Here is a 27,574-nt window from a genome sequence, read left to right as displayed (position 1 = left end):
TCAGAACAAATGGAATGTGCATTTGTTCTCCCGAGACCGTAGGCCCACCCAAAAACTAGACCACAATTTACATTCTCGCCGCTGAGCCATGCCTTCGAACTAATTACACTACCGTTCACAAGTTTGGGGTCACGTAGAAAAGTCCTTGTTTTTGAAAGAAAAGCACATTTTTTGTCCATTAAAATGACATCAAATTGATCAGAAATACAGTGTAGACATTGTTAATGTTATAAATTACTATTTTAGCTGGAAACGGATTATATTTAATGGAATATCAACATAGGCGTACAGAGGCCCATTATCAGCAACCATCATTCCTGTGTTCCAATGGCAAGTTGTGTTAGCTAATCCAAGTTTATCATTTTAAAGGCTAATTGATCATTAGAAAACACTTTCGCAATTATGTTAGCACAGCTGAAAACAGTTGTGCTGATAAAAGAAGCAATAAAACTGGCCTTTTTTAGACTAGTTGAGTATCTGGAGCATCAGCATTTGTGGGTTCAATTACAGGCTCAAAATGGCAAGAAACAAAGAACTTTCTTCGGAAACTTGTCAGTCTATTCTTGTTCTGAGAAATGAAAGCTATTCCATGTGAGAAATTGCCAAGAAGTTGAAGATCTCTTACAGCGCTGTGTACTACTCCCTTCACAGAACAGCGCAAACTGGCTCTAACCAGAAAAGAAAGAGGAGAAGTAGCTCTGCCTAGAAGGCCAGCATCCCGGAGTCGCCTCTTCACTGTTGACGTTGAGACTGAGCTTTTGAGCGTTGAGCTTTTGACGTTGATCTTTTCTTTCAAAACAAGGACATTTCTAAGTGACCCCAAACTTTTGAACGGAAGTGTATATGACTCTGCTTTGAACAGAAAACAGAGCTATATTCTAAAGTACAGGAATCTATTAGACTGACAAGGCAGGCTCATGTTGGTGTTTATTCTAATGATTCATCCCAGATTACCATCTGTAGATGTCCAAAGCGGACATTGACTTGTTTATTTAGATTAGAATACACCTTCTAGAAGGCCTACTAAGCTAGAAACCTTGGCTCATATCCCACTTTTCACTCTGTCTGCTTGATGTTGATTCTCCGACAGAAGTTTGTCTCAGGAATCCGTTGTTTTTCATTTGTGTCAGATTGAGTCGGGCAGTTGTGATAGATGCCTCGTTCTCTTACCCACGCAGATGGTGTTGGTGGAGTCCAGCTTGCTGCCGTGGGAACACTCGCAGTTGAAGGACCCGGCGATGTTGCGGCAGACTCCGTTGACACACGGGCTGGACTCACACTCGTTGATATCTGAAACACATGGATCAGAGCAGGGTTAGGGAAGGCATTGAATAGCCAGTTAAATGGGTCAAATAGACCAGTGGAGGCTGCTGAGGGGAGGACGGCTCATAATAACATCCGGAATGGAGCAAATGGAATGACATCAAACACCTGAAAACCAAGTGTTTTATGTATTTGATACCATTCCCCTATTCCGCTCCAGTCATTACCACGAGCCCCTCCTCCCCAATTAAGGTGCCACCAACCTCCTGTGATCAGACATGTGTTTACTTCAACCAGGATAGAGGATATAAGCCAACGTGTTCATAAATCTGATGTTGTATTTAACTCCAATCTCTCATGTGTTAAACAGTTGCAGGTGTATGTACTTCTAGCAGATTTGACAACGTTTAGTCAATGAAACGAAAGGGGAATACCAACACACTTCTGATACTCCTAGCATGTTCAACTGTGGTTGCGCATTAGTATGCTGATATTGAGGCATTAGAAATGTGAGGTGTGTGTATGAAGTGTTCACCTTCGCAGGTCTCAGAGTCAGGTTTGAAGACGAAGCCTTTGGGACAGGAGCAGGTGTAGCTGCCGGGGGTGTTTCTACACAGGCCGTTGTCACACAGCAGACGGTTCACTAGGCACTCATTGATGTCTGGTAGGTTGAGGATAAGAGGACAACAGGGTTGACTTATCACATGTAACACAAACCAACCAAAACAATCTACCCCCCTGTTTGACATGTAGAAGATGGTTCACGCTGAAAAACTAACTTTGTTCATACGTCAAAGTCAAGACCACGAACATACAGCAGATGTTGTGAAAAATATGTGACTCAGTTTGACTTGACCACTTTTAAGGTCTGATAAACTTTTATTTGGGTTGCTGCTTTTTCCACCAGACATTGGATACAGGAAGCCTGGACTCACCCACACAGTTCTTGCCGCTGGAGTCGGACTCGTAGCCGATGTTACAGATGCAACGGTAGCTCCCTCTCAGGTTCTCACACATGCCGTTCTGACAGATGTCAGGGTCCAAGGCACACTCGTTGATGTCTGAGGAGACACCCACCACAAACCACAGCCGTAGCTTTAAGCTCTCGCCAACGTCCAGATTCCTTTTCTTCACTTTTCCTTTTTTCTCTCTTTGATTTGAAATTCGGAGTGAAATTCACACCTTTCTGAGGGATGCATTGGAATGTTTGAGGGGAGGCCTGTTAAATGCCAGAATAACTAGCAGTGATTGTAGGGCAGGCTCCAAACCACAGAGACCTAACATTAAACTGCACCAGTCACATGACTCACCTCTGCCGTCAGCGGTGATGCCAATCCCACTGCTGCACACGGCCTGGAACTCAGCTGAAAGCCAAGAGAAAACCCTGTAAGTCACCTGCTAATAAATCCAGTGTAACTAAAAATCACAATTGACATTATAATTCTAACAATCACTTCTGCAGTATTTGGAAGAGTTCTACAGGATCTTAGTCTGGAATCTGAACTGATATGAACCATATTGTGAAACAATACTGAAACAGAGCATATAAGCTTGGATTCCAGGCTAGCAGGATGTGAACGACAGCACATGTAAACCAATGATGTTTGCTGGTGTGGTTAGGGTTAGTCGGTCACCAGAGTTGCGGGCAGGGCAGGGTTGGCAGGGCTCTCCGAAGCCATGTTCAGGACTGGCACAGCAGCACTCAGACTTAGTGACGGCGCCAGGAAAGGGACGCGAGCACGTGCCCATCTTGATGGCACCGTAGCAGGTGGTACGCATGTGTGTGTCGACACACACTCTCCCGTCCACATCGATGGCCAGGCCTGGTGGGCACTCACAGCGGAAGGAGCCCTCAGAGTTCATACAGCGTCCGTTCATACAGATGCCTGGTGTCTGGCACTCATCAATGTCTGAGGGAGGAGAGAAGGGGAGAGATATGATGATGGTACTTGTCCCACATGGCTGCAATACAGTCATGGAATCAATCAAATTTCCATACAAAGAAACCTTTAGAGAGGATGCACGTCCAGATATGATATCAGATGACGTACCTGTGCAGTAACGTCCGTTAGGTGCCAGGGCGAAGCCAGTTTTGCAGATACACTTGAAGCTACCGTCCTCGTTGATACACATTCCATTGAGACACATGTTGGTGGTGTCACACTCATCATGATCTGATTGAAGAAATGGAGGTGAATTAGGCTTTCTGTCACAAACAAATGAGCATAACCTAGTGACATACAGTATGTAATTACCATGTAACTGGCCTCTAGGTGTAGTCCATGCTGTTAGAGAGTAAGGTATGTGTGTAGCTCACCTATGCAGTTCTTCCCATCAGGAGTGAGCTCAAAGCCAGCGTTGCAAATGCACTGGAAGCTTCCGGCAGTGTTGACACAACGTCCGTTACGACACATCACTCCGTTCACGATGCACTCATCAATATCTGGGGAGGGAGAGGGGAGTTGAGGCTTGGTTTGACTGTTAGCCAGGTTAGGTACCAGTCTGTTTCTGTTCTGGACACCTTGTGGTGTTGTTACAAGCAGAGTCAGTCAGTGGGCCAACGTACCCAGTATGTCCATTAAATACAAAATTATCATGTTCTGTAGTGGTTCCGGTGAGTGATTGGAACATACCAATGCAGGCCTGTTTGGTGGGGGTGCCCTGGTAGCCTTCGTGACACTTGCAGTGGTACGATCCAGGTGTGTTGACACAGTCTCCGTTGACACAAGGGTTGCTGACGCACTCATCCACATCTGAAGGAGGGAGGAGAGGAGGCAATACATTTATCAGTGCAACACAGGATGCTCCAATTACAAATCTGAACACTCCCATACGTGTTTAAAAAAAAGGGTAAATAATGAATGCTATTGTGTAAGGCTACGTTGAGTTTTACATCTACCAGAGAAGGTCTGTGTGGTCAGAAGGTGGCAGTAGTGTATATCATTTTCCTAACTGTAATGACTGCAGTGGGCTTACCAATACACTCCCCGCGTACGTCCTGCCTGTAGCCCATGTTACATTCACAGCGGTAGCTGGTCGGGGTGGGGATACAGCGGCCGTTCAAACACAGGTTGGTGAAATGTTTACACACGTCAACGGTCTCATTGACTGACACAGGGACTGAGGATACACAACACAATCACATTACAATACATTATCACACAATGTTTATTATTTATTAAAACACAGTGAAGAAAAGTTGATGAAAAGCAATAGACTATTCTCTCTGCTTCCACAAGCGTTGCTGGAGCAACAAGTCTGACACCAACAGGCTCCTGAACAGCTTCTATCCCCAAACCATAAGACTGCTAAATAGCTAACAAAAATGGCTACATGGACGATCTGCATTGACAGTTTCATTTTTGTACTGACTCTACACACACAAGACTCTACACACACACTCCCACTCAACACACACACACACACACACACACTTAATTTGCTCACACACACATAACACCCCGTCAAATGAGTGGAATCGGCTATTTCAGCCAAATCAAGCACACAGCCATGCAATCTCCATATAGAAACATTGGCAGTTGAATGGTAGGCCGCAAAGTGGTAGGCAACACAAGCTAACAGAACGGGACTGAAGCGAGTAAAAATAGTCTGTCCTTGGTTGCAACACTCACTACCGAGTTCCAAACTGCCCCTGGAAGCAACGTCAGCATTAGAACTGTTCGTTGGGAGCTTCATGAAATGGGTTTCCATGGCCTCGCAGCCGCACACAAGCCTAACATCACCATGCGCAATGCCAAGTGTCGGCTGGAGTGGTGTAAAGCTCGCCGCCATTGGACTCTGGGGCAGTGGAAAGACGTTCTCTGGAGTGATTAATGTGACAACCCTCCCACTCTGTCTGCCGTATTCTCTCTTTGTTGTTTCCTTATTAGGATGTCGGTGGGCGGAGTTGGGAGGGTCGTCAGCTACATGGGAAACACCTGTGTCTCCCAGGATAAATACACCACTTCCCCATTCATGGAGGAGACTCTCTCCATGCAGACACCTTTATGGATTTTGTTGTGTTTCTTGGTGGTTTTTGAGTTTGCTTTAGCATCTTCAACACCCTGCATTATCACATTCATGCATGCAAAACACTCACTTACACTACTGATTACTGATTACACACACCATTGTATATTTTCCGTAGTTGCTTTAGTTAATAAATATATATTTTGTTACGCCTTCTCTCCACGTTGTCTCCCTTTTGTTACGGGCTTTGAGCCGGTTTGTGACAAGTGGGGGCTCATCCGGGATCTTAGAACTATTGGTTAGGGAGACCGTGGAGGTACGTGTTTGGTTTGCATATTTAGTTTGAGTATGATAGGCCCAGTATTGGTTGCCTTTGTTGTTTGGGTTGTGTGCTGCGTTGGAGAGAGTATAATGGTTAGTTTCCAGGCCCTGCCTAGCCTGGAAACGTTTGTTCTACTTTCTGTTGGGACGTCAGTCTGAGGTGAGTAATCGGCTGTGTACCTCGGTGGGAGATTTGGGTAGGTTAGTGGAACTTGCTACCTGGAGCTATAGCCTTTTTCCCCTGATAGGCTTAGCGACATGTTTCATTTTTTGGAATATGTTGGGCATGGTTAATGTTTGTTATTTTTGTGTGGTGTCTGTGGACTGATTAGTTGTCTTGGGGGCACATACGTGGCTTGGTGGAATTTGCCAGCATGCTGGGGAGTTTTTCCTTGCCAGCGGGCTACAGTGCATGAATTCCCACCGCAAATCCGCACGAAGATTAGGGTTGAGTTATTGTAGGTTTTGGGGAAGCTCCGTATCTCATCTCTCTTCTGTGGTGCTCAGGGTGATTGTCAATTTCTCGGTTTGTGGTCTAGTGTGCTCAACAGAGGGGAAGAGTGATAATTTTTTGTGTGACTATGGCGTTCCATCAGAGGAATTGTTAGATTTAGGTACTAAAGAACAGCTGTTGAAGATCGCTGAACACTACTAGGTTGAAATGAGTGATAAACGTTTGAAGAATTCTATTAGGTTGATATTGAAGGCCAATTTGATGGAGAATGGTATTCTTGAAGTTACCACTGGGCCAGCCTCTGCTGAGGATTTGTCGTCTCCCCATAATGTTACAATGGCCATTCCATTGGTTAGTCCTAGTAGCCTTCTTTTTGAACAGCAGAAAGAACTGCTTCTGTTACAGCTAGAGCATGAACGGCAGCATGATCGTGAGAAGCTAGAGCATGATCGGTAGCATGAACGTGAGAAGCTAGAGCATGATCGGCAGCATGAACGTGAGAAGCTAGAGCATGATCGGCAGCATGATCATGATCGTGAGAAAGCTAGAGCATGAGCATGATCGTGAGAAGCTAGAGCATGCATGATCGTGAGAAGCTAGAGCATGATCGGCAGCATGATCGTGAGAAGCATGAGAGCATGATCGAGCATGATCATGATCGTGAGAAGCATGAGAGCATGATCGGCAGCATGAACGTGAGAAGCTAGAGCATGATCGGCAGCATGATCGTGAGAAGAAGCATGATCGCAGAGCATGATCGTGAGAAGCTAGAGCATGATCGGCAGCATGATCGTGAGAAGAGAGCATGATCGAGCAGAGCATGATCGGCAGCATGATCGAGAAGAGCATGAGAGCATGAGAAGCTAGAGCATGATCGGCAGCATGATCGAGAAGCTAGAGCATGATCGGCAGCATGATCGAGAAGAGAGAGCATGATCGTGAGAAGCAGCATGATCGTGATCGAGAAGCTAGAGCATGATCGGCAGCATGATCGTGAGAAGCTGAGAGCATGATCGGCAGCATGATCGTGAACGAAGCTAGAGCATGATCGGAGAAGATCGTGAGAAGAGAGAGCATGATCGGCAGCATGATCGTGAGAAGCTAGAGCATGATCGTGAGAAGCTAGAGCATGATCGGCAGCATGAACGTGAGAAGCTAGAGCATGATCGGCAGCATGATCGTGAGAAGAGAGAGCATGATCGTGAGAAGCTAGAGCATGATCGGCAGTATGAACGTGAGAAGAGAGAGCATGATCATGAGAAGAGAGAGCATGATCATGAGAAGAGATCAGCATGATCATGAGAAGAGAGAGCATGATGATCGTGAAGCAGAGCATGATCGGCAGCATGATCGTGAGAGCTAGAGCATGATCGGCAGCATGATCGTGAGAAGAGCAGAGCATGATCGTGAGATGATCGAGAGAGAGCATGATCGGCAGCATGATCGTGAGAAGCTAGAGCATGATCGAGCAGCATGAACGTGAGAAGCTAGAGCATGATCGGCAGCATGATCGTGAGAAGAGAGAGCATGATCGGCAGCATGAACGTGAAGAAGCTGAGAGCATGATCGGCAGCATGAACGAGCATGAGAAGCTGAGAGCATGATCGGCAGCATGATCGTGAAGAGAGCATGATCGAGCATGATCGTGAGAAGCAGCATGATCGGCAGCATGAGAAAGAGAGATGATCATGATCGTGAAGCTAGAGCATGATCGAGCATGATGAGAAGAGAGAGCATGATCGTGAGAAGCTAGAGCATGATCGGCAGCAGCAGATCGAGCATGATCGGCAGCATGATCGTGAGAAGCTAGAGCATGATCGGCAGCATGAACGTGAGAAGAGAGAGCATGATCGTGAGAAGCTAGAGCATGATCGGCAGCATGATCGTGAGAAGCTAGAGCATGAACGTGAGAAGCTAGAGCATGATCGGCAGCATGAACGTGAGAAGCTAGAGCATGATCGGCAGCATGATCGTGAGAAGAGAGAGCATGATCGTGAGAAGCTAGAGCATGATCGGCAGTATGAACGTGAGAAGAGAGAGCATGATCATGAGAAGAGAGAGCATGATCATGAGAAGAGAGAGCATGATCGGCAGCATGATCGTGAGAAGCTAGAGCATGAACGTGAGAAGCTAGAGCATGATCGTGAGAAGCATGAGCATGATCGTGTAAAGTTTGAAAAGGAATTGGCATTTAAACAAGAGATGGACCGTGCTAAAATCAAGTTGCAACAAGAACGTATAGAGTTGGTTAGGGAAGGAAAGATCTCAGGGGAGAGTTTGTTCTGGGAAGGTGACCCAGATTTACCTAGGGGTAGTTCCTCTTTTGGTCGTGCACCAGAGATATTTGATATTGTTGGGAACTTACGGTTATTGCCTCAGTTTAATGAAAAGGACCCTGAGACATTCTTTTCGTTGTTTGAGTGGGTTGCTGATGCTAGGAGTTGGCCTGATTCTGACCACACTTTAATGTTGCAGTGTGTGCTGACTGGTAAAGCGCAGGAAGCACATTCAGCTCTTAGTGTAGCCAACAGTGCCAGATATGATAAAGTTAAAACAGCTGTGTTACAGATTTATGAATTTGTCCCTGAGGCTTACCGCCAACGATTTAGAACTTTAAAAAGGGATGATAAGCAGACTCATGTTGAGTTTGCGTGACAATTATCTTTACAGTTTCATCGCTGGTGTTCCGCCTCTGCAGTTGTGACTTTCCAAGGGCTGTGTGATCAGCAATTTAAGGACACAATTCATGATCGTATTGCCACGTATATTAACGAACAAAGTAAAGAATGTCGCTGAAGCTGCGGTTTTGGCGGACGAGTATTTGTTGACTCACAAGTGTCTTTGCAGAGCCCCGTATTCGGAAAGAGTGGGGGCGTTCGGATAGATTTGGGCTTCGCTCACCGAGATACTTTGGTTTACGGGGAGAGTTCTATTCAACTAGGGTTGAGCCTGACTCCCATGGTAAAGCTGACTTTGAGCAGGAGTGTCACTACTGTCAAGGTTCAGGTCATTGGAAAAACGAATGTCCACTTCTCAGGTCAAAGGGTGCTTACGCTAAATCTAAGCCTACCGCGTTAGCTGCACCTGTTCCACATCAGTTCACTCATGACTCATTTCCTCAGGCCCAGGACAATGTGAAAGTCCATATTGATCCAGACTATTTACATTTCATTATGGAAGGTTTTGTGTCTATGTTAGGAAGTAAAGACCTAGTGCCAGTGAAGATCCAGAAACACAGGTGCCTCTGAATCATTTGTGTTGGAGTCTGTGTTACCCTTTTCTGCTGAGACTGATTCGGGGAATAGTGTTCTAATTAGGGGAATAGGTTTGAACACTCTGTCAGTTCCATTGCATAAACTGATGTTGGATTGTGGGCTGGTGAAGGGTGAAGTTGTTGTGGGGGTGCGTCCTTCGTTGCCTATTGAGGGTATCGACGTTATCCTTGGGAATAACTTGGCTGGTGAGCGTGTATGGCCTGTCGTGTTTCCATCTCTAGTGGTTTCCACCAAGCCGTCATTTGTTGGGATTCCTGATGAGTGTACAGAGTTTCCCAGAGGTGTTCTCTGCGTGTGCAGTGACACGTTCTATGAGCCGTGGCGAACTGGTCACTGCGCCGACTAATGATAATAATACAAAGAAGTATGTCACTGTTTTCCCTGTTCCGTTATCTGTAACCCGCTCAGATCTAATCAATGCGCAACGGGATGACCCCCACGTTAGAAGAGTTGCGTGACCAAATTGTGCCTGTAGAACAGTTGGGAGATGTCGCCCATGGCTATTTTCTCCAAGAGGATGTCCTGATGAGAAAGTGGGTGTCTCATGATAGTTGTTTTTTGGGGGAGGCAATTAGGTAGGTTGTTGTACCAGTTAAGCTTCATGAGTTGGTGTTGGAAACTTCTCACAGCGACGTTGCTGGACATATGGGGGTGAGGAAAACCTACAATCGCATATTAAGACATTTCTTTTGGCCTAGATTAAAGAGGGATGTTTCTGATTTTATCAAAACTTGTCACACCTGTCAATTAACTGGTAAGCCTAATCAAGCTATTAAGCCGGTACCCTTGTTTCCTATTCCTGTACCCAGCCAAACTTTTGAGTATCTGATTATTGACTGTGTGGGTCCTCTGCCTCGTTCTAAAAAGGGTAGCAGTTACCTGTTCACTGTGATGTGTCAGACCACTAGGTTTCCTGCTGCCTATCCTCTCCGATCTATCACGACTAACTCTGTGTTAAAAGCTTTGACTCAGTTTCTCTCATTGTTTGGAATCCCTAAGGTCATTCAGAGTGATCAAGGATCTAATTTCACCTCTAATGTGTTTAGTCAGGTTCTGCAACAGCTCCATATTAAACACAATTTGTCTAGCGCCTATCACGTGCAAAGTCAAGGAGCACTGGAACGTTTCCATCAAACACTTAAGTCTTTGTTGAGAGCTTATTGTACTGAGATGGATAAGTATTGGGAGGAGGGGTTGCCTTGGTTACTGTTAGCCGCTAGGGAGGTTTCACAGGAGAGCACGGGTTTCAGTCCAAATGACCTTGTGTTTGGACATAGGGTTCGTGGACTTTTATCTGTTCTCCAGGATGACTGGAAGTCTCCCGAGCCTCCTCAGTCCCTGTTATCGTATGTGTGTGAATTCCGGCGACGCCTGTACGCCGCCGGTGAAATGGCTAAGGAGAAGTTATCATCTTCACAGGAGAGGATGAAGGGCATATTTGATCGCCGAACTGAGCCTCGTCACTTTAGTCCGGGTGACCAGGTTCTTACTCTGCTGCCAATTGTTGGTTCTCCTTTTCAAGCCAAGTTTCAAGGTCCATATACAGTGGTGCGCCAGTACACTGAGCAAAATTTTCTAGTTGCCACTCTAGAACAGAGGAAAGCACACCAGCTGTGCCATGTAAATCTGTTAACCCTATTATGCACGTTCCTCTGAGACTGAACAGTGGGATTCTACAGAGGACGGTAAACCTGTTCTTTTGGCTGATACCGTTGTTTCCTTGGGTTCTTGTCGTGCTAGATCTGTGCATGAGGAGGAAGATGTTCCTGGTCCTGACGATTGTATATTGCAGGGTAGATTGAAAAATTTAGAAACACTGGATATTTTAGACAGTCTTCTCACTCACCTACCTGTTGATGGGCGGAAAGAGATGGTTGGTCTGATTCAGAGATTTCCAGGTTTGTTTTCTGATACACCTACACGTACAAACTTAATAGAACATGATATTGACATTGGAGGTGCTGACCCCATTCGTCAGCGGTCCTATAGAGTTTCTTCAGAGAAACTACGTTGTCTAGATGCTGAGGTCAGGTACATGCTGGAGAGTAAGATATCAGAGCCTTCTTTCTCCAGTTGGGCTTCTCCCTGTATCTTGGTCAGTAAACCGGATGGAACAAACCGTTTTTGTACGGACTACCGTAAGGTAAACAGTGTCACAAAGCCAGATTCTTTTCCTCTTCCTCGGATGGAGGACTGTGTTGATCAAGTCGGTGCAGGTTTTGCTGCCAGCAGATATGTCTGGGGTTGAGAGGCCTGTTTCTTTTCTAAACAGTTTAACCATTATCAGTTGAACTATTCGGTTATTGAAAAGGAAGTGCTAGCACTCATTTGGAAGTGTATGTCGGGTCGGGGGTATTGTGGTCTACACCGACCATAACCCCCTCACTTTAATTGAGGTCCATGATGTGTCCAAACCAGAGGATAATGCGATGGTGTTTATTTTTACAATCATTCCATCTCGATGTGCGGCACATCCGGGGGACTGAAAACGTGATTACTGATGCGCTCTCTCGTGCGCCCTGTTCCTAAATGTTTACGTGACTGACCATTGTTCGTATTGTCATGTTCTCTCTGTCCTGTCTGCTCCCTCCTGGTTTTTTCTTCTTTTCTCTTAAATGTTGCTGAGGTTTGGGGAGGAGGTTGGCTGGGGCAAATTGTAAGTGAACACGTACCCCTCATCAATTTGGGACGCAGAAGCTGTGTCAAGTTGGGACGCAGAGGGCTGTGTTCTTGTTCCGGGGCCCTTGTTGGTCCCCGGTTTTATGGGGGGGAATGTGATGACCCTCCCACTCTGTCTGCCGTATTCTCTCTTTGTTGTTTCCTTATTAGGATGCTGGTGGGCGGAGTTGGGAGGGTCGTCCGCTACATGGGAAACACCTGGGCCCGGTGTCTCTCAGGATAAATACACCACTTCCCCATTCATGGAGGAGACTCTCTCCATGCAGACACCTTTATGGATTTTGTTGTGTTTCTTGGTGGTTTTTGAGTTAGCTTTAGCATCTTTTCAACACCCTGCATTATCACATTCATGCATGCAAAACACTCACTTACACTACTGATTACTGATTACACACACCATTGTATATTTTCCTTAGTTGCTTTAGTTAATATATATTTATTATGTTACACCTTATCTCCACGTTGTCTCCCTTTTGTTACGGGCTTTGAGCCGGTTCATGACAAGAATCAAGCTTCACCATCTGGAATTCTGAAGGACAAATCTGGGTTTGGCGGATGCCAGGAGAACGCTACCTCCCCGAATGCATAGTGCCAACTGTAAAGTTTGGTGGAGGAGGAATAATGTTCTGTGGCTGTTTTTCATGGTTTGGGCTAGGGCCCTTAGTTCCAGTGAAGGAAAATCTTAACGCTACAGCAAACAATGACATTATAGACGATTCCATGCATCCAAATTTGTAGCAACAGTTTGTGGAAGGCCCTTTTCTGTTTCAGCATGACAATGCTCCCATGCACAAAGTGAGGTCCATACAGAAATGGTTTGTCGAGATCGGTGTGGAAGAACTTGACTGGCCTGCTCAGAGCCCTGATCTCAACCTCATCGAACACCTTTTGGATGAATTGGAACACCGAGGGCGAGCCAGGCCTAATCGCTCAACATCAGTGGCCGATCTCACTAATGCTCTTGTTACTGAAAGGAAGCAACTCCCCGCAGGTGTCTACATACTTTTGGTCATGTAGTGTATATCCTGATGCCTAGTCACCTTACCACTATACATATCTACCTCTTTATCTCAAGGATCCCTGCACATTGCAAATACTGCTATTGGAACTGACCCTGTATACAAGGCATTTAATCCTAGTAAAAATTCCCTGTCTTTGGTCAGTTAGGATCATCACTTTATTTTAAGAATGTGAAATGTCAGAATAATAGTAGACATAATGACTTTCAGCTTTTATTTCTTTCATCACATTCCCAGTGGGTCAGAAGTTTACATACACTCAATTAGTATTTGGTAGCATTGCATTTAAATTGTTTAACTTGGGTCAAATGTTTTGGGTAGCCTTCCACAAGCTTCCACAATAAGTTGGGTGAATTTTGGCCCATTCCTCCTGACAGAGCTGGTGTAACTGAGTCAGGTTTGTAAGGCCTCTTTGTTCACACACACTTTTTGAGTTCTGCCCACACATTTCCTATAGGATTGAGGTCAGGGCATTGTGATGACCACTACAATACCTTTACCTTGTTGTCCTTAATCCATTTTGCTATAACTTTGGAAGTATGCTTGGTGTCATTGTCCATTTGGAAGACCCATTTGCGTGTCCTGACTGATGTCTTGATGTTGCTTCAATATATCCACATAATTTTCCTTCCTCATGGCACCATCTATTTTGTGCACCAGTCCCTCCAGTCCCCCCGTGCTTCACGGTTGGGATGGTGTTCTTCAGCTTGCAGGCCTCACCCTTTTTCCTCCAAACATAACGATGGTCATAATGGCCAAACAGTTCTATTTTTGTTTCATCAGACCAGAGGACATTTCTCCAAAAAGTACGATCTTTGTCCCCATGTGCAGTTACAAAACATAGTCTGGCTTTATAATGGCTGTTTTGGAGCAGTGGCTTCTTCCTTGCTGAGCGGCCTTTCAGGTAAAGTCGATATCGGACTCGTTTTACTGTGGATATAGATACTTTTGTACCTGTTTCCTCCAGCATCTTCACAAGGTTCTTTGTTCTGGGATTGATTTGCCCTTTTTGCACCAAAGTACGTTCATCTCTAGGAGACAGAACCCGTCTCCTTCCTGAGCGGCATGATGGCTGCATGGTTCTATGGTGTTTATACTTGCGTACTATTGTTTGTACAGATGAACGTGGTACCTTCAGGCATTTGGAAATTGCTCCCAAGGATGAACCAGACTTGTGGAGGTCTACAATTTTTTTTCTGAGGTCTTGGCTGATTTTTGATTTTCCCATGATGTCAAGCAAAGAGGCACTGAGTTTGAAGGTAGGCCTTGAAATACATCCACAGGTACACCTCCAATTGACTCAAATGATGTCTATTAGCCTATCAGAAGCTTCTAAAGTCATGACAATTTCTGGAATTTTCCAAGCTGTTTAAAGGCACAGTCAATTTAGTGTATGTAAACTTCTGATCCACTGGAATTGTGATACAGTGAATTAACATTAAAATTTGATGGAAAAATTACGTGTCATGCACAAAGTAGATGTCCTAACCGACTTGCCAAAACTATAGTTTGTTAAAACCTCTACAGGATCGGTGTCCCCCCCGCGGGATGGTTGAGCTAACGTAGGCTAATGTGATTAGCATGAGGTTGTAAGAAACAAAAGAAACAAAATAATTTCCCAGGACATAGACATATCTGATAGGGGCAGAAAGCTTAGATTAACAAGAATTTAACTGCACTGTCCAAATTACAATAGCTATTACAGTGAAATAATACCATACTATTGTTTGAGGAGAGTGCACAATTATGAACTTAAAAATGTATGAATAAACCAATTAGGCACATTTGGGCAGTCTTGATACCACATTTTGAACAGATATTCAATGGTTCATTGGATCAGTCTAAAACTTTGCACATACACTGCTGCAACTAGTGGCCAAAGTCTAAATTGGGCCTGGATTTGAATAGTACATTTTGGCCTTTCTCTGCATTTCAAGTATGATGGTACAAAAAACTGCATGTTTTTATCTTTGTATTATCTTTTACCAGATCTAATGTGTTATTCTCCTACATTAAATTAACATTTCCACAAACTTGTTTCCTTTCAAATGGTATCAAGAATATGCATACCCTTGCTTCAGGTCCTGAGCTACAGGCAGTTAAATTTGGGTATGTCATTTTAGGCAAAAATTGAGAGGTTTTAAACACTCTAATATCTCTGTTACAAAAGTTAAAACCACAGGCTAATAATGCAACACTACTCTATGGACACTTGTCGTGGCCCAACCAACTCACCGATATTACGCCCGCCGCCGTTTCCTCCAAAACCATTGCCTCCTCCTCCCTGTCCCCCTCCTCCGATTCCTCCTCCTCCGATTCCTCCTCCGTTGCCATGGTGACCATTTCCGTTAGGCCCGTGGGGGTTGAGTTTGTAGCCGTAGCTGTAACCGTGGCCGTGGGGGAAGACTCCGTGGGGGAAACCTCCGTTACCTGTTCCATGGGGCACCCCCTCGATGCACAGCCTTCTGTACTCATCTATGAGGAAAAGGATAGAAAGGGTTCATATTGGTTATCTTCAATGAAAATGACATGTATGTTTTGTCATGGTTTGGGTCAGTTTGACTTATTTTGATGGTATACGGTACCAGTATGGTTGCATAAAGTCACACACTGGAACAATGCCTGGACATGATTATGGCTGGAAAGATGGGATGTATGAACACACACACACACTGACTGAACCCCAGAGGAGGAAGTAGCTAAAGGGAGGCCTCCCACCATAATGAGTGGTGGGAATGAAGGCTGTGTGTGTTGTGTGTGTGTGTGAGAGTACAGCTTGGCACTCATTCATACAATCACAAATGCATGAAAGTAATTAGTATGAAAACACACACTCTCACAGGGGAATAGACATGCAGTAGGTGAGCTAGATGGATGAGGCCAGGGCCATGGTCTTCACCCAGATCTCTTCCATCGTTCTCCTTCGGTTTTTAGTCATGATGTCATCCTCTTCAGCCCCTTTCCCACAGCGAGGGGATGTGGGATCGTGAATTATTTACATAGTCAGTTAAATGGCAGGTTCTTTATGTATAATCCAAGCTGTCCAAGCTGTTCATTCATAACACATGTAAAAAATAACTCTTGCCATTGATATGCAAAAGGGAGGTTGGACTCCCTTAGGACTGTGGGTCAGTAGTGGTATAAGTATAAGTGTGTGTGTGTGTGTGTGTGTGTGTGTGTGTACACACCGGATCCCCTGACAGGGCACATCTCAGGGATCTGTCCAGAAGCCCAGCAGCGGCCCGTGTCACAGCAGCACTGCATCTTGGTATACTGGCCCTGCAGGTCACCCGCACAGCGCCCGTTCGCCAACGCCGAGAAACACGTGCCCACACGCTGGTCTGAGGGGGGAGAGGATGGAGGGAGAAGGGGAGAGAAAGGGAGATGGGAAGAGGGGTCAGTATGCTTTACGGTGAGTCACTCAGATCACTCATGACCTGTGTTGTAACACGGCTGACTTTCAGATCATGTAGAAAATCTACTGTTCCGTTTTCACCTTTATGCAGACCATGTTATAATGCACATGCTTTAACATACTGTAAATACTCTGGTGACCAAGTATAAACACAATACTGCAGTGTTTCACTTCATGTGGTTCACAGACCGTTTCTACTGGCACACTGTACGGTTGTGAAAGGAAACAGGTGTTTGTACATTCTTGAGGATCACAAGAAAATTCAGAAGCCTTCAGCACAAAAACGCCTGACAAGCACCTCCCTACCACACAGATGATATAGGGAGTGGGGATAGAGGTGTGGTTGCGGGGGCAGGGGGAATAGAGGGGGGCAGGGGGAAGAGAGGGGCAGGGGGAAAGAGAGGGGCAGGGGGAAAGAGAGGGGCAGGGGGAAAGAGAGGGGCAGGGGAAAGAGAGGGGCAGGGGAAAGAGAGGGGCAGGGGGAAAGAGAGGGGGAAGGGGAAAGAAAGAGAGGCAGGGGAAAGAGAGGGGCAGGAGGAAAGAGAGGGGCAGGGGGAAAGAGAGGGGCAGGGGAAAGAGAGGGGCAGGGGAAAAGAGAGGGGCAGGAGGAAGAGGGGGCAGGGGAAAGAGAGGGGCAGGGGAAAGAGGGAAAGGCAGGGGCAGGGGAAAGAGAGGGGGGGAGGAGGAAAGAGAGGGGGGAAGGAAGAAAGAGAGGGGCAGGAAAGAGGGGGAAGGAGGAAAGAGAGGGGCAGGGGGAAAGAGAGAAGGCAGGGGCAAGAGAGGGGCAGGGGAAAGAGAGGGGCAGGGGAAAGAGAGGGGCAGGGGAAAGGGGGCAGGGGAAAGAGAGGGGCAGGGGAAAGAGAGGGGGGAGGGGGAAAAGAGAGGGGCAGGGGAAAGAGAGGGGAAAGAGAGGGGCAGGGGAAAGAGAGGGGAAAGGGAAAGAGAGGGGCAGGGGAAAGGAAAAGAGAGGGCAGGGGAAAGAGAGGGGCAAGAGGGGAAAGAGAGGGGCAGGAGGAAGAGAGGGGCAGGGGGAAAGAGAGGGGCAGGGGAAAGAGAGGGGCAGGGGAAAGAGAGGGGCAGGGGGGGGAAAGAGAGGGGCAGGAGGAAAGAGAGGGGCAGGGGAAAGAGGGGCAGGGGCAGGGGGAAAGAGAGGGGCAGGGGAAAGAGAGGGGCAGGAGGAAGAGAGGGGCAGGGGAAAGAGAGGGGCAGGAGGAAGAGAGGGGCAGGGGAAAGAGAGGGGCAGGAAGAGAGGGGCAGGGGGAAAGAGAGGGGCAGGGGAAAGAGGGGGCAGGAGAGGGGCAGGGGGAAAGAGGGGAGAGGGGCAGGAAGAGAGGGGCAGGGGGAGGAAGAGAGGGGCAGGGGAAAGAGAGGGGCAGGGGAAGAGAGGGGCAGGAGGAAAGAGAGGGGCAGGGGAAAGAGAGGGGCAGGAGGAAGAGAGGGGCAGGAAGAAGAGAGGGGAAAGAGAGGGGCAGGAGGAAGAGAGGGGCAGGGGGGCAGGAAAGAGAGGGGCAGGAGGAAGAGAGGGGCAGGAAGAAGAGAGGGGAAAGAGAGGGGCAGGAGGAAGAGAGGGGCAGGGGAAGAGAGGGGAAAGAGGGGCAGGAGGAAGAGAGGGGCAGGGGAAAAGAGAGGGGCAGGAGGAAGAGAGGGGCAGGAAGAAGAGAGGGGAAAGAGAGGGGCAGGAGGAAGAGAGGGGCAGGGGTAAAGAGAGGGGCAGGGGAAGAGAGGGGCAGGAGGAAGAGAGGGGCAGGGGAAAGAGAGGGGGCAGGGGAAAGAGAGGGCAGGGGAAAGAGAGGGGCAGGGGAAAGAGAGGGGCAGGAGGAAGAGAGGGGCAGGAGGAAGAGAGGGGGGCAGGGGAAGAGAGAGGGGCAGGAGGAAGAGAGGGGCAGGGGAAAGAGAGGGGCAGGAGGAAGAGAGGGGCAGGGGAAAGAGAGGGGCAGGGGAAGAGAGGGGCAGGGGGGCAAAGAGAGGGGCAGGGGAAGAGAGGGGCAGGAGGAAGAGAGGGGCAGGGGAAAGAGAGGGGCAGGAGGAAGAGAGGGGCAGGAAGAAGAGAGGGGAAAGAGAGGGGCAGGAGGAAGAGAGGGGCAGGGGGCAAAGAGAGGGGAAAGAGAGGGGCAGGAGGAATAGAGGGGCAGGAGAAGGAAGGAGAAGGGGCAGGAGGAAGAGAGGGGCAGGAGGAAGAGAGGGGCAGGGGAAGAGAGGGGCAGGAGGAAGAGAGGGGCAGGGGAAAGAGAGGGGGAAAGAGAGGGGCAGGAGGAAGAGAGGGGCAGGAGGAAGAGAGGGGCAGGAGGAAGAGAGGGGCAGGAGGAAGAGAGGGGAAAGAGAGGGGCAGGAGGAAGAGGGGGCAGGAGGAAGAGAGGGGAAAGAGAGGGGCAGGAGGAAGAGAGGGGCAGGAGGAAGAGAGGGGAAAGAGAGGGGCAGGAGGAAGAGAGTGGCAGGAGGAAGAGAGGGGCAGGGAAAAGAGAGGGGCAGGAGGAAGAGAGGGGCAGGAGGAAGAGAGGGGCAAGGGAAATAGAGGGGCAGGGGAAGAGAGGGGCAGGGGAAAAGAGAGGGCAGGAGGAAGAGAGGGGCAGGGGAAAGAGAGGGGCAGGAGGAAGAGAGGGGCAGGGGAAAGAGAGGGGCAGGAGGAAGAGAGGGCCAGGGAAAAGAGAGGGGCAGGAGGAAGAGAGGGGAAAGAGAGGGGCAGGAGAAAGAGAGGGGAAAGAGAGGGGCAGGGGAAAGAGAGGGGCAGGAGGACGAGAGGGGCAGGGGAAAGAGAGGGGCAGGAGGAAGAGAGGGGCAAGAGGAAGAGAGGGGCAGGAGGAAGAGAGGGGCAGGGGAAGAGAGGGGCAGGAGGAAGAGAGGGGCAGGAGGAAGAGAGGGGCAGGAGGTACAGAAGGGCAGGGGAAATAGAGGGGCAGAAGGAAGAGAGGGGCAGGAGGAAGAGAGGGGCAGGGGAAATAGAGGGGCAGGGGAAGAGAGGGGCAGGGGAAGAGAGGGGCAGGAGGAAGAGAGGGGCAGGAGGAAGAGAGGGGCAGGGGAAATAGAGGGGCAGGGGAAGAGAGGGGCAGGAGGAAGAGAGGGGCAGGAGGAAGAGAGGGGCAGGGGAAATAGAGGGGCAGGGGGAAAGAGAGGGGGAAATAGGAGGAAGAGAGGGGCAGGGGAAATAGAGGGGCAGGGGAAGAGAGGGGCAGGAGGAAGAGAGGGGCAGAAGGAAGAGAGGGGCAGGGGAAGAGAGGGCAGGGGAAGAGAGGGGAAATAGGGGGCAGGAAGAGAGGGGCAGGAGGAAGAGAGGGGCAGGGGAAGAGAGGGGCAGGGGAAATAGAGGGGCAGGGGAAATAGAGGGGCAGGGGAAATAGAGGGGCAGGGGAAGAGAGGGGCAGGAGGAAGAGAAGGGCAGGGGAAATAGAGGGGCAGGGGAAGAGAGGGGCAGGGGAAAGAGAGGGGCAGGGGAAGAGAGGGGCAGGAGGAAGAGAGGGGGAAATAGAGGGGCAGGGGGGGCAGGAAATAGAGGGGCAGGGGGGGAAGAGAGGGGCAGGAGGAAGAGAGGGGCAGGGAAAATAGAGGGGCAGGGGAAATAGAGGGGCAGGGGAAGAGAGGGGCAGGAGGAAGAGAGGGGCAGGGGAAGAGAGGGGGCAGGGGAAATAGAGGGGCAGGGGAAGAGAGGGGCAGGGGGAAATAGAGGGGCAGGGGAAATAGAGGGGCAGGGGGAATAGAGGGGCAGGGGGAAAGAGGGGGGGGGAAATAGGGGGGGAAATAGAGGGAAAGAGAGGGGAAGGGGAGGGGGAAACAGAGGGGCAGGGGGAAGGGGGGCAGGAGGAAGGATGGGGGGGAAGAGATATGAAGGGGGAACGGGGAGTACAAGTTGATTAACTTTGCTAATGAGGCAGCAGTCTGGAATTAACCAGTTCCATGTGGAGCAATCCTGGCCAATTATATTATACATGAGAAGCTGTGTGTCTAGGGTGTACAGCCAAACTTTCCCCCTTGCTTCCCTCATCACTCCCTGGCTCCCTCCCTAGGACCAACCTAGCTGGGGGCATGATTGGGGGAGGATGGGTGGGAATATGGGAGCAGAGAGGGGGAGAAAGGGAAAATGGTGATGGGGATGATGATAACTTCAATGGGAACCAGACCCGTAGCTAGCTAGTCTATAGCAATCCACACAAACGCATGCTTTCTCTTTTACAGACTGGGTTTTCACATTGTGACGGACGGGGCATTAGGGCTGATTAGTGTTGGGCTCAACATGTCCCTCTGGTCTGCTTCTCCACGCTATGCTGCTAGAGTTGACATTCCTGGACCTGGAGCCCCCCGCTCACTTCATGTAATCTGGTGGATGGGGGAGGAGGGGGGCTGCTCCCTCTCTTCCCTCTGCTCCCTCTCTTCCCTCTGCTCCCTCTCTTCCCTCTGCTCCCTCTCTTCCTACTCCTCCCTCTCTTCCTACTCCTCCCTCTCTTCCCTCTCTTCCCATTCCTCCCTCTCTTCCCTCTGCTCCCTCTCTTCCCTCTGCTCCCTCGGAAGAGAGGGCTTCCCTCTGCTCCCTCTCTTCCCTCTGCTCCCTCTCTTCCCTCTGCTCCCTCTCTTCCCATTCCTCCCTCTCTTCCCAATCCTCCTTCTCTTCCCACTGCTCCCTCTCTTCCCTCTGCTTCTCTTCCCTCTCCTCCCTCTGCTCCCTCTCTTCCCACTCCTCCCTCTCTTCCCTCTCTCCTCCCTCTGCTCCCTCTCTTCCCACTCCTCCTTCTCTTCCCTCTCCTCCCTCTGCTCCCTCTCTTCCCACTCCTCCCTCTCTTCCCTCTCCTCCCTCTGCTCCCTCTCTTCCCTCCTCCTTCTCTTCCCTCTCCTCCCTCTGCTCCCTCTCTTCCCTCTCCTCCCTCTGCTCCCTCTCTTCCCTCCTCCTTCTCTTCCCTCTCCTCCCTCTGCTCCCTCTCTTCCCACTCCTCCCTCTCTTCCCACTGCTCCCTCTCTTCCCTCTCCTCCCTCTCTTCCCCCTCCTCCCTCTGCTCCCACTGCTCCCTCTCTTCCCACTCCTCCCTCTCTTCCCACTCCTCCTTCTCTTCCCTCTCCTCCCTCTGCTCCCTCTCTTCCCACTCCTCCCTCTGCTCCCACTGCTCCCTCTCTTCCCACTCCTCCTTCTCTTCCCACTCCCTCCCTCTGCTCCCACTGCTCCCTCTCTTCCCTCTGCTCCCTCTGCTCCCTCTCTTCCCTCTGCTCCCTCTCTTCCCTCTGCTCCCTCTGCTCCCTCTCTTCCCACTGCTCCCTCTGCTCCCTCTGCTCCCACTGCTCCCTCTCTTCCCTCTGCTCCCTCTGCTCCCTCTGCTCCCTCTGCTCCCACTGCTCCCTCTCTTCCCACTGCTCCCTCTGCTCCCTCTCTTCCCACTGCTCCCTCTCTTCCCTCTGCTCCCTCTGCTCCCTCTGCTCCCTCTGCTCCCTCTCTTCCCACTCCTCCCTCTCTTCCCTCCTCCCTCTCTTCCCCTCCTCCCTCTCTTCCCTCTGCTCCCTCTCTTCCCACTGCTCCCTCTCTTCCCTCTGCTCCCTCTGCTCCCTCTCTTCCTACTCCTCCCTCTCTTCCCTCTGCTCCCTCTCTTCCCTCTGCTCCCTCTCTTCCCTCTGCTCCCTCTCTTCCTACTCCTCCCTCTCTTCCCTCTGCTCCCTCTGCTCCCTCTCTTCCTACTCCTCCCTCTCTTCCCTCTGCTCCCTCTGCTCCCTCTCTTCCTACTCCTCGCTCTCTTCCCACTCCTCCCTCTCTTCCCTCTGCTCCCTCTCTTCCCACTGCTCCCTCTCTTCCCTCTGCTCCCTCTCTTCCCACTCCTCCCTCTCTTCCCACTCCTCCCTCTCTTCCCTCTGCTCCCTCTCTTCCCTCTGCTCCCTCTCTTCCCACTGCTCCCTCTCTTCCCTCTGCTCCCTCTGCTCCCTCTCTTCCTACTCCTCCCTCTCTTCCCTCTGCTCCCTCTGCTCCCTCTCTTCCTTCTCCTCCCTCTCTTCCCACTCCTCCCTCTCTTCCCTCTGCTCCCTCTCTTCCCACTGCTCCCTCTCTTCCCTCTCCTCCCTCTCTTCCCACTCCTCCCTCTCTTCCCTCTGCTCCCTCTCTTCCCTCTCTTCCCTCTGCTCCCTCTCTTCCCACTGCTCCCTCTCTTCCCTCTGCTCCCTCTCTTCCCTCTGCTCCCTCTCTTCCCTCTGCTCCCTCTCTTCCCTCTGCTCCCTCTCTTCCCTCTGCTCCCTCTCTTCCCACTCCTCCCTCTCTTCCCACTCCTCCCTCTCTTCCCTCTGCTCCCTCTCTTCCCTCTGCTCCCTCTCTTCCCTCTGCTCCCTCTCTTCCCTCTGCTCCCTCTCTTCCCTCTGCTCCCTCTCTTCCCTCTGCTCCCTCTCTTCCCACTGCTCCCTCTCTTCCCTCTGCTCCCTCTCTTCCTACTCCTCCCTCTGCTCCCTCTCTTCCCTCCTCCCTCTCTTCCCTCTGCTCCCTCTCTTCCCTCTGCTCCCTCTCTTCCCTCTGCTCCCTCTCTTCCTACTCCTCCTTCTCTTCCCTCTGCTCCCTCTCTTCCTACTCCTCCCTCTGCTCCCTCTCTTCCCACTCCTCCTTCTCTTCCCTCTGCTCCCTCTCTTCCCTCTGTTCCCTCTGCTCCCTCTCTTCCTACTCCTCCCTCTCTTCCCACTCCTCCCTCTCTTCCCTCTGCTCCCTCTCTTCCCACTGCTCCCTCTCTTCCCTCTCCTCCCTCTCTTCCCACTCCTCCCTCTCTTCCCTCTGCTCCCTCTCTTCCCTCTGCTCCCTCTCTTCCCACTGCTCCCTCTCTTCCCTCTGCTCCCTCTCTTCCCTCTGCTCCCTCTGCTCCCTCTCTTCCCTCTGCTCCCTCTCTTCCCTCTGCTCCCTCTCTTCCCTCTGCTCCCTCTCTTCCCTCCTCCCTCTCTTCCCACTCCTCCCTCTCTTCCCTCTGCTCCCTCTCTTCCCTCTGCTCCCTCTCTTCCCTCTGCTCCCTCTCTTCCCTCTGCTCCCTCTCTTCCCTCTGCTCCCTCTCTTCCCTCTGCTCCCTCTCTTCCCTCTGCTCCCTCTCTTCCCACTGCTCCCTCTCTTCCCTCTGCTCCCTCTCTTCCTACTCCTCCCTCTGCTCCCTCTCTTCCCACTCCTCCCTCTCTTCCCTCTGCTCCCTCTCTTTTCCTCTGCTCCCTCTCTTCCCTCTGCTCCCTCTCTCCCTCTGCTCCCTCTCTTCCTACTCCTCCTTCTCTTCCCTCTGCTCCCTCTCTTCCTACTCCTCCCTCTGCTCCCTCTCTTCCCACTCCTCCTTCTCTTCCCTCTGCTCCCTCTCTTCCCTCTGTTCCCTCTCTTCCCTCTGCTCCCTCTCTTCCTACTCCTCCCTCTCTTCCCTCTGCTCCCTCTTGCCCTCCTCCTTCTCTTCCCACCTCCTTCTCTTCCCTCTGCTCCCTCTCTTCCCTCTGCTCCCTCTCTTCCTACTCCTCCCTCTCTTCCCTCTGCTCCCTCTTGCCACTCCTCCTTCTCTTCCCACCTCCTTCTCTTCCCTCTCTTCCTACTCCTCCTTCACTTCCCTCTCTTCCTACTCCTCCTTCTCTTCCCTCTCTTCCTACTCCTCCTTCCCTTCCCACTCCTCCTTCTCTTCCTACTGCTCCTTCACTTCCTACTCCTCCCTCTCTTCCCTCTGCTCCCTCTCTTCCCTCTGCTCCCTCTTGCCACTCCTTCACTTCCCACTCCTCCTTCACTTCCCACTCCTCCTTCTCTTCCCACTCCTCCTTCACTTCCCTCTGCTCCCTCTCTTCCCTCTGCTCCCTCTTGCCCTCCTCCTTCTCTTCCTACTCCTCCTTCACTTCCTACTCCTCCTTCTCTTCCCTCTGCTCCCTCTCTTCCCTCTGCTCCCTCTTGCCACCTCCTTCTCTTCCCACTCCTCCTTCACTTCCCACTCCTCCTTCTCTTCCCTCTGCTCCCTCTCTTCCTACTCCTCCCTCTCTTCCCTCTGCTCCCTCTCTTCCCACTCCTCCTTCTCTTCCCACTCCTCCTTCTCTTCCCACTCCTCCTTCACTTCCCTCTGCTCCCTCTCTTCCCTCTGCTCCCTCTTGCCACTCCTCCTTCTCTTCCTACTCCTCCTTCACTTCCTACTCCTCCTTCTCTTCCCTCTGCTCCCTCTCTTCCCTCTGCTCCCTCTTGCCACTCCTCCTTCTCTTCCCACTCCTCCTTCACTTCCCACTCCTCCTTCTCTTCCCTCTGCTCCCTCTCTTCCTACTCCTCCCTCTCTTCCCTCTGCTCCCTCTCTTCCCACTCCTCCTTCTCTTCCCACTCCTCCCTCTCTTCCCTCTCCTCCCTCTGCTCCCTCTCTTCCCACTCCTCCTTCTCTTCCCTCTCCTCCCTCTGCTCCCTCTCTTCCCACTCTCCCTCTCTTCCCACTGCCTCTCTCTTCCTGCTCCCTCTCTTCCCCCTCCTCCCTCTCTTCCCACTCCTCCCTCTGCTCCCACTGCTCCCTCTCTTCCCCTCTCCTCCCTCTCTTCCCTCCTCCTTCTCTTCCCTCTCCTCCCTCTGCTCCCTCTCTTCCCCTCCTCCCTCTGCTCCCACTGCTCCCTCTCTTCCCACTCCTCCTTCTCTTCCCACTCCTCCCTCTGCTCCCACTGCTCCCTCTCTTCCCTCTGCTCCCTCTGCTCCCTCTCTTCCCTCTGCTCCCTCTCTTCCCTCTGCTCCCTCTGCTCCCTCTCTTCCCACTGCTCCCTCTCTTCCCTCTGCTCCCTCTGCTCCCACTGCTCCCTCTCTTCCCTCTGCTCCCTCTGCTCCCTCTGCTCCCTCTGCTCCCTGCTCCCTCTCTTCCCACTGCTCCCTCTGCTCCCTCTCTTCCCACTGCTCCCTCTCTTCCCTCTGCTCCCTCTGCTCCCTCTGCTCCCTCTGCTCCCTCTCTTCCCACTCCTCCCTCTCTTCCCTCCCTCCCTCTCTTCCCCCTCCTCCCTCTCTTCCCTCTGCTCCCTCTCTTCCCACTGCTCCCTCTCTTCCCTCTGCTCCCTCTGCTCCCTCTCTTCCTACTCCTCCCTCTCTTCCCTCTGCTCCCTCTCTTCCCTCTGCTCCTCTCTTCCCTCTGCTCCCTCTCTTCCCTCTGCTCCCTCTCTTCCCTCTGCTCCCTCTGCTCCCTCTCTTCCTACTCCTCCCTCTCTTCCCTCTGCTCCCTCTGCTCCCTCTCTTCCTACTCCTCGCTCTCTTCCCCTCCTCCCTCTCTTCCCTCTGCTCCCTCTCTTCCCACTGCTCCCTCTCTTCCCTCTGCTCCCTCTCTTCCCACTCCTCCCTCTCTTCCCACTCCTCCCTCTCTTCCCTCTGCTCCCTCTCTTCCCTCTGCTCCCTCTCTTCCCACTGCTCCCTCTCTTCCCTCTGCTCCCTCTGCTCCCTCTCTTCCTACTCCTCCCTCTCTTCCCTCTGCTCCCTCTGCTCCCTCTCTTCCTACTCCTCCCTCTCTTCCCCTCCTCCCTCTCTTCCCTCTGCTCCCTCTCTTCCCACTGCTCCCTCTCTTCCCTCTCCTCCCTCTCTTCCCACTCCTCCCTCTCTTCCCTCTGCTCCCTCTCTTCCCTCTGCTCCCTCTCTTCCCACTGCTCCCTCTCTTCCCTCTGCTCCCTCTCTTCCCTCTGCTCCCTCTCTTCCCTCTGCTCCCTCTCTTCCCTCTGCTCCCTCTCTTCCCTCTGCTCCCTCTCTTCCCTCTGCTCCCTCTCTTCCCTCTGCTCCCTCTCTTCCCACTCCTCCCTCTCTTCCCACTCCTCCCTCTCTTCCCTCTGCTCCCTCTCTTCCCTCTGCTCCCTCTCTTCCCTCTGCTCCCTCTCTTCCCTCTGCTCCCTCTCTTCCCTCTGCTCCCTCTCTTCCCTCTGCTCCCTCTCTTCCCTCTGCTCCCTCTCTTCCTACTCCTCCCTCTGCTCCCTCTCTTCCCACTCCTCCCTCTCTTCCCTCTGCTCCCTCTCTTCCCTCTGCTCCCTCTCTTCCCTCTGCTCCCTCTCTTCCTACTCCTCCTTCTCTTCCCTCTGCTCCCTCTCTTCCTACTCCTCCCTCTGCTCCCTCTCTTCCCTCCTCCTTCTCTTCCCTCTGCTCCCTCTCTTCCCTCTGTTCCCTCTCTTCCCTCTGCTCCCTCTCTTCCTACTCCTCCCTCTCTTCCCCTCCTCCCTCTCTTCCCTCTGCTCCCTCTCTTCCCACTGCTCCTCTCTTCCCTCTCTTCCCACTCCTCCCTCTCTTCCCTCTGCTCCCTCTCTTCCCTCTCTTCCCTCTGCTCCCTCTCTTCCCACTGCTCCCTCTCTTCCCTCTGCTCCCTCTCTTCCCTCTGCTCCCTCTGCTCCCTCTCTTCCCTCTGCTCCCTCTCTTCCCTCTGCTCCCTCTCTTCCCTCTGCTCCCTCTCTTCCCACTCCTCCCTCTCTTCCCACTCCTCCCTCTCTTCCCTCTCTTCCCTCTGCTCCCTCTCTTCCCTCTGCTCCCTCTCTTCCCTCTGCTCCCTCTCTTCCCTCTGCTCCCTCTCTTCCCTCTGCTCCCTCTCTTCCCTCTGCTCCCTCTCTTCCCACTGCTCCTCTCTTCCCTCTGCTCCCTCTCTTCCTACTCCTCCCTCTGCTCCCTCTCTTCCCACTCCTCCCTCTCTTCCCTCTGCTCCCTCTCTTTTTCCTCTGCTCCCTCTCTTCCCTCTGCTCCCTCTCTCCCTCTGCTCCCTCTCTTCCTACTCCTCCTTCTCTTCCCTCTGCTCCCTCTCTTCCTACTCCTCCCTCTGCTCCCTCTCTTCCCACTCCTCCTTCTCTTCCCTCTGCTCCCTCTCTTCCTACTCCTCCCTCTCTTCCCTCTGCTCCCTCTTGCCACTCCTCCTTCTCTTCCCACCTCCTTCTCTTCCCTCTGCTCCCTCTCTTCCCTCTGCTCCCTCTCTTCCTACTCCTCCCTCTGCTCCCTCTCTTCCCACTCCTCCCTCTCTTCCCTCTGCTCCCTCTCTTTTCCTCTGCTCCCTCTCTTCCCTCTGCTCCCTCTCTCCCTCTGCTCCCTCTCTTCCTACTCCTCCTTCTCTTCCCTCTGCTCCCTCTCTTCCTACTCCTCCCTCTGCTCCCTCTCTTCCCACTCCTCCTTCTCTTCCCTCTGCTCCCTCTCTTCCCACTGCTCCCTCTCTTCCCTCTGCTCCCTCTCTTCCTACTCCTCCCTCTGCTCCCTCTCTTCCCACTCCTCCCTCTCTTCCCTCTGCTCCCTCTCTTTTTCCTCTGCTCCCTCTCTTCC

General features: G+C 51.4%; 1 protein-coding gene across 2 annotated transcripts in view; it reads right to left on the bottom strand.

Annotated features, from left to right (window-relative positions):
• fbn2b (fibrillin 2b) overlaps window positions 1–27,574 on the bottom strand; it is a 124,268-nt gene that overhangs the window by 38,616 nt on the left and 58,078 nt on the right. For both annotated transcript variants that reach the window (XM_042323054.1, XM_042323056.1), the window contains exons 10-20: window positions 16,169–16,321; window positions 15,216–15,455; window positions 4,240–4,383; window positions 3,897–4,016; window positions 3,581–3,706; window positions 3,315–3,437; window positions 2,898–3,173; window positions 2,574–2,627; window positions 2,199–2,324; window positions 1,799–1,924; window positions 1,171–1,290 (exon numbers count right to left, since the gene is read on the bottom strand). In XM_042323054.1, the coding sequence (XP_042178988.1) occupies window positions 1,171–1,290; window positions 1,799–1,924; window positions 2,199–2,324; window positions 2,574–2,627; window positions 2,898–3,173; window positions 3,315–3,437; window positions 3,581–3,706; window positions 3,897–4,016; window positions 4,240–4,383; window positions 15,216–15,455; window positions 16,169–16,321 (1,608 nt within the window). The remainder of the gene's footprint in view (window positions 1–1,170; window positions 1,291–1,798; window positions 1,925–2,198; window positions 2,325–2,573; window positions 2,628–2,897; window positions 3,174–3,314; window positions 3,438–3,580; window positions 3,707–3,896; window positions 4,017–4,239; window positions 4,384–15,215; window positions 15,456–16,168; window positions 16,322–27,574) is intronic.

Source organism: Oncorhynchus tshawytscha, linkage group LG06 (genome assembly GCF_018296145.1).
Source record: "Oncorhynchus tshawytscha isolate Ot180627B linkage group LG06, Otsh_v2.0, whole genome shotgun sequence".
Lineage (NCBI taxonomy): Eukaryota > Metazoa > Chordata > Actinopteri > Salmoniformes > Salmonidae > Oncorhynchus > Oncorhynchus tshawytscha.
The sequence above is the reverse complement of the archived record's forward strand: the minus strand, read 5'-3'. Positions and strand labels throughout refer to the sequence as shown.